The sequence below is a fragment of the Maylandia zebra genome, unplaced genomic scaffold, assembly GCF_041146795.1.
Source record: "Maylandia zebra isolate NMK-2024a unplaced genomic scaffold, Mzebra_GT3a scaffold11, whole genome shotgun sequence".
In the NCBI taxonomy this organism is placed as follows: Eukaryota; Metazoa; Chordata; class Actinopteri; order Cichliformes; family Cichlidae; genus Maylandia; species Maylandia zebra.
Window position 1 is genome coordinate 1,248,481 of NW_027490041.1, and position 6,520 is coordinate 1,255,000.

The 6,520-nt window shown below is 41.9% G+C and overlaps 1 protein-coding gene and 1 long non-coding RNA gene across 2 annotated transcripts in view; one reads left to right on the forward strand and one right to left on the reverse strand.

Annotated features, from left to right (window-relative positions):
• Positions 1–6,520, forward strand: part of LOC112432719 (uncharacterized) — a 99,748-nt gene that overhangs the window by 86,772 nt on the left and 6,456 nt on the right. Inside the window, exon 12 of the mRNA XM_076881409.1 lies at positions 3,022–3,195. Within this exon, the coding sequence (XP_076737524.1) occupies positions 3,022–3,195 (174 nt within the window). The remainder of the gene's footprint in view (positions 1–3,021; positions 3,196–6,520) is intronic.
• The window catches only part of LOC143415893 (uncharacterized), a 158,853-nt gene that overhangs the window by 38,523 nt on the left and 113,810 nt on the right, over positions 1–6,520 (reverse strand). The gene's annotated exons all lie outside the window — the stretch shown is intronic.

Here is a 6,520-nt window from a genome sequence, read left to right on the forward strand (position 1 = left end):
GTCAAAGGTTGCGCCTTTTTTCACGTCACGTTATTGTTTATGTGAGATGAATTGCAGAATGGCAGACAGAGACAAAATACTGTTACTCTGAGTATCTGCAGGTTTCACACGCAGTTACTGTCCCTCCATTTACAAAGGCGTCACGGGTAGTTGTTTTTTCTTCTTCTGTAATACTAATCAACATTGCTGTCAATACATTTTCAAAAAATGCCTCTCTGTGCAAAATGGGTTCAAAAACATAAACAGCTGTGGGATCCTGTTTGTCTGTGATTTGAATCGAGGGAACAAATCGTGGCAGGATCAGCCTGATGTTATTTGTATCCCGCTGTAACTTTACTCTATAAAGAGCAAACATCTCCAAAATGTCAGGAGTAGTTAGTCACTACAACAAGTGTTTGTGAACTAAAAATTAAGAATGTGGGATCCTGTTTGTCCATGATTGGAAGAGCCCAGCGCTGCTCCCGACGCAGGGACCTACCTCAGCACCTGTGCAGGTGAAGCCAAAGGGCAGATTTGCTTCACCATATTTTCTAGTCTTTGGCTTAGAGTGAAGTTGGTTTGGAAACATATTCAGCGATGCTTCATCTCCTGCTTTGCGTTTCTGTGGGCGCCCCGTGCTAGCAGTGTCCAAGCGTTTTGTCCCCCCCCCTTTTCATACCGCGCCCCCCCTGCCATGGCTCTGCGCCCCCCCTAGGGGGCGGGCACCACAGTTTGGGAAGGTCTGCACTACAGCATGTAAAAATCTAAAGATAAGCTCTGGCAGACTTGGTTCTATGGTAGGTCTTAAAGGGTTTAACATCAAAGATTCAGTGGAGAGCTACTGTAACAGCTGAACAGAAAAACTCTTCCTCCCCTGGTGTGCTACTCTTCACAACCCGCAGGACTTTCACCCTCAAGAGATGGAAAAGGGGAACGAGGGCCGACGTCCAGGTGAAACTGAGAAGCTACCAGAGGCTAGCTTCTTGGCTGTGGGGAGAATCCTGGTGCCTGCGTCCACTTCCTCTCCTGACATTTAGTTAATATGTTACGCCGGTGACTGGGACCTGGGCTCTGTGGCTCAGAAGCAGTTTTTCTCACGGTGTGTCCGTCAAACGTTCACTGTTTTTATTGATAACAGCTATGTCTGCTCATCGATCATTGCTTCCCCCAGCTCTGGAGTCGCTGCCCTGCCCAGCAGGTCCACAGGTCTGCATTGTCTTTATTTCAAGTGCCGCTGCAGTCAGCTGTTGATTTTGCAGATCGACCGTCATCAACTCGGTTGGCCCCGCTTAACGTTCGCTCCATAACAAACAAATCATTTATTCTAAGCGATCTCTTTATTAAAGAGTCTCTAGATTTCATGTGTCTGACTGAGACGTGGCAGCAAAATAAGAATTATGTCCAATGTTCCCTCTAATGTTTCATGTGTCTGAGCGAACACACAAACTCCCTGAGCGGTCCCTTGGATCACGGGATCACGTTGTCATTAACGTGGCTTCACTCTACATCAACCAAAACACCGGTGTCGGCACATGAGGACGCTGTCATAGCCCGTCAGCGACATTGATTAGCTGCGTATATACGAATGTGAATCATTGGCTGGACTATGGGATAAGGCGGCATCGTTCTAAATACTGGAGCAGCCAGTCACTGACTAACACTGCAAAGCAGAATTGTTAACGTATTTATTTTAATTTCAATTCAGGTTAGATATCTTTTTGTGCGCAATGCAGATACTCTGTGTGCAGAGAGCGTGTCAGCGGATTGCGCCCGTGCGCAGCTTAGAGGGAACATTGATTATGTCCACTTGAATGAAATCTGCCCGGCTGGCTGCTCCGTCATCTGAACTCCGCGTCTTTTAGGACGTGGTGGAGGACTCGCTGTTGTTTACCAGGACAGATTCACATGCAGTCTGATGACCTCGGACTCCTTTTCTGCATTTGAGTCACAGATGATGGTCAGTTCTTTAAAAACCATTTATTGTATTTTATTCTACCTGATGGGGTCTTTCTAACTGAATTTAATGACCTTCTGACATCCATCATTTCATTGGAGAAGGTTGGGAGATTTGAGCCGTCATATTGATGAAGCATCCTGTAACACTGCTGCTGAGCTCATCACTGTCACTGAGTCTTTTAACTTTAGGCAGCATGTTTCTGGCCCCACACATACAAAGGGTCACACACTGGATCTTGTTTTCTCCCTGGGTTTAAATATACATGATGTATGTGTGGAGGATGTCCATGTGAGTGACCATAGCTGCATATTTTTTAACTTATTATTTTACTTGGATCCTTCATCTCCTAAACTGATGATCCAAAGGCAGATTATAAACCAAGATGCTGCTGGAAGGTTCTCTACCATGTTTGACCCTCGCATGGCTCGTAGTGACCTCGACTCACGTATTTTATCCTTTAATGATCAATGCAAGTTGTTGGAAAGCCCACTGATAACATGTTTACATGGCTAAAATGTTATGGCTCATTCATTGATAGTATTTTCGCCATAGAAATTGTTATGTCCTATATTGTTGAACCCACCATGTCTATGCTGATGCTCTTTGAACGCACCGCATACGTACTCGAGGCCATGCAGTGGCTGCTAGTCTGTGTTCTCAGTATTTTTATGTGTCAGTTCCAGTTTTAGAGCTCTAAAGTGCAGCTATCGTGTTAGGAATATGTTAGGAATAGACAGGAACACTGAGCACACTGAGGTCAAATCTTTATTTTACCACTCGCTGCATTCTTGATGTTCATGTTCTTCTCTTTCCCCTCACCCTGCAACCAGTCATGGTAGATGCTCCTCCTGGAGCCTGTTTTCACTGGGAGGATCTTTGTGTCAAAGGGAGATCTTCTTCCCACCATCACCAAGTGCTGCTCACACTGGTGGCGGTTACCTTACACTGTTAAACAGCTTCAGATGACTGTTGTTGTCTGCTGGGTATTGTCACTTATAAATAAAGTTACAATGGATGGATAGATGTTATTGTGACAAAGAGAAAACAACTGTTGACAGATAGATTGTTGTTTTGTGTGTCTGCAGTCTGTCAGGCTGTCTGATCACAGAGGAAGGCTGTACTTCTCTGGCCTCCGCTCTGACCTCCAACCCCTCCCATCTGAGAGAGCTGGACCTGAGCTACAATCATCCAGGTGACTCAGGAATGAAGCTGCTGTTGGCTGGACTGAAGGATCCAGGCTGGAGACTGGACACTCTCAGGTATGGAGAGAAAATCTGATAGAGGAGGAAGAGCTGGAAACATTTCCCATGTCTTTCACTCACTTCCTGTTTGTTTCCTGCAGATGACACATGAACAATCACACATGCAGGAATATTTTCAGGGACAGACACACTAGTCTAGCTGGATAGTTCATGGATATTTATGTAGGGGTCTCCAAGGAATCTGTTTGCAGGAACATTTAGGTCACAGGTGTACCTGATATAGATGCCAGTGTACCTAATAAAGTGTCAGCTAACATTTGGAAATGGAAGCTTAAATAATGACAAACTGTACATTCACAGCTGAATTCACAATAAATTTGTTCTGAAGTGCACATTTTTCTGTTATTGTTCTCAAACAACAGAATGAGAATGAAATATTGATTCTAACAGGGCCCATAAACAGCATTAGCTTAGCAGCATTAGCTTATCAGAGTTTCTATCATGGTCACAGAAATCTTTAACAGAGAAAAGTGGCCTACTTAGCAATAACTGCTCAAGTTGTATAAAGAAAGGGAAAACAGTATTAGCATTAGCTGCTAATGGCAGCTTACTTAGCATAAACTCTTCACATCTTTATAATGCAAGGGAAAGGAGTCACTCATGGAAGCCTATTTAGCATTAACGTCTCACATCATTATAAAACAAGAGAAAAGGGTATTAGCATAAGCTACTAATGCTTATTCACCTCAAATTAGCTTTAGCTGCTAATGGTAGCCTACTTAGCATTAACTCCTCACTAATATAATGCTAATTCATATCAAATTAGCATTAGCTGCTCATATTGTTATAAGGAAAGAGAAAACAATATTAGCATTAGCTACTAATAGTTATTCAGCCCTAATTAGAATAAGCCTCTAAAAGCAGCCTACTTAGCATTAACTCCTCACATCGTTGTTACCCAACGGGAAAGAGTATTAGTATTAGCTACTATCATTTTTAATAAGTAAGAGAAAACAGTATTAGCAGTAGCGCATAATGCTAATTCACGTCAAAGTAGCATTAGTTAATAATGGCAGCCTACTTAGCATTAACTGCTCACTAATATAATGCTAATTCACATCAAATTAGCATTAGCTGCTCACATTGTTAAAAGGGAAAACAATAATAGCATTAGCTGCTAATAATTATTCACCTAATTAGAGTTAGCTCCTAATGGCAGCCTAGTTAGCATTAACTCCTGACATCGTTATAATGCAGGGGAAAAAGGTTACCATTATCGGATAATGCTAATTTACATCAAATTAACAATAGTTAATAATGGTAGACTTCGTATCACTAGCTGCTGTCATTCTTACAAAGCAAAGGAAAACAATATGAGCATTAGCTGCTAATGCTTTTTCATCTAAAATTAGCATTAGCAGCTAATGGCAGCCTACTTAGCATTAACTCCTCACTAATATAATGCTAATTCACGTCAAATTTGCATTAGCTGCTAGCATCAGCCTACCTAGCACTAGCTGTTCACATTGTTAAAAGGGAAGAGAAAACGATATTAGCATTAGCTACTAATAATTATTCACCCCTAATTAGAATTAGCAGCTAATGGCAGTATACTTAGCATTAACTCCTCACATTGTTATAATGTGAGGGAAAAGAATTAGCATTATCTAATAATGTTGACCTTGGCCCACTGGAAAAGTTCAGAACTAAAGATTTAGGAGTGTTTCTCGATAGCTCTTTCTCATTTGAGAAACAAACAAATTCTGTTATTAAAACCAGCTGTAAGGTTTATATTGTTGATTGTCATTTATACTTAGAAATATTTACTCATATATGCTTAGAGTTGTATAATCGATTGCATGATGATAGAGGTTTGATCCTGAGTAGTCTGTAAAGACTCTGTGTGCCTTCCAGAGTGCTCTGGCATGCACACACCACTTGGGGCCATGAGAGAGGTCGTACCCTCTCTTACTGATTTATGGTGTAGGACAGGGGTCTCAAACTCAATTTAGCTGGGGGCCGCTGCAGGCAGAGTCTGGGTGAGGCTGGGCCGCATTAGGTTTTCCACAAGAAAGGCATGGTTAAAAAATTCCAATCTTCTCAAATCTCTTTATTTTTATTTTTTAACACAAAATATGAAAAATAAATAAACAAATTAAGAATTAATAAGAAAATAAATCAATCTGTAATACATAAATAAAATAATAATAAGATGTTTTTAGTCAGTGAACTTGTGTGTATCTTTCAGGCTTCTATATCTGCTGTATTTAGATTGAAATGTCTGTATTCAGAATCAGAATCAGAATCAGAATGGGTTTATTGCCAGATGTTGAGGTTTACAACATTAGGAAATTGCTGCGGTGCTTCAGTGCAAACAATAAGAATTAAAGTGCTATGTAGAAAGAAAGATATGTGCATGAGATATATACACGAGAATAAGAATTATGAGTGCTACGTAGAAAGATATATAACAGTTCTATAACCTTCTTCTGAACATGAATGGAACACTGTAGAAAATGAACTGTTCTTCTGAACATGGCTTCTCTTGCCTACTCCTTGCTGCTAGAGACCTGGCAGCGTTTCCTCTCGCATAGCCGAGCCAGATTTGGCCTGAGGGAGGAAGCAGTTGCGACCCTCAGTATGTCTTGAAGATGATCATCCGTAAGTCTGGACCTGTACTTGGACTTATTGAAGTTCAAAGTGGAGAAGAGCTTTTGGCACAAGTATGTGCTACCAAAAAGGCACATGGTCCGCTTGAACATTCGGGAAAGCCGAGGGAAACTAGGGCTCAAGTCTCTCAAAAATTGTCCAAGCTTGTCTGCTTTTCCACTCACCTCCCTGAACTTTGCTTTGAGTTCAGAGTTGCACTGCAGCTCAATGAGCTCCATTTGAAGCACAGAAGGGGCATCTTGCACATCAAAGGAGAAGGGGTCCGCAAAAATGTGAAAGGTGGCTCTGTGTGTCTTGAAGTCAGCAAATCTGTGATCAAATTCCTCCTGTAGCCTCAAAATGACATCAACATACTCGTCAGCACTGAATGGTGTGCCTGCATCCACGAGTGCCTTGCATGCTGGGAAATGGCAAAGGTTTGTCTGAGAGAGCTGAGCTTTCCAGAGCGCCAGTTTTGTGGAGAATGCTCTCACGTTGTCATAGGCAGCACTGACAAGTTGCCCCTGGCCTTGTAACGTCTTGTTCAGTACATTAAGCTCATGTGTCATATCAACAAGAAAAGCTGAGTCCATGAGCCATTTGGGATCAGTTAGCACAGGAACACTAACTCCATCCTTCTCCATGAAGGCTTCACTTCTGCTCTCAACTCAAAAAGTCTCTTTAATACATTTCCCCTGCTGAGCCAACGTACCTCAGTGAAGTCGAGCACATC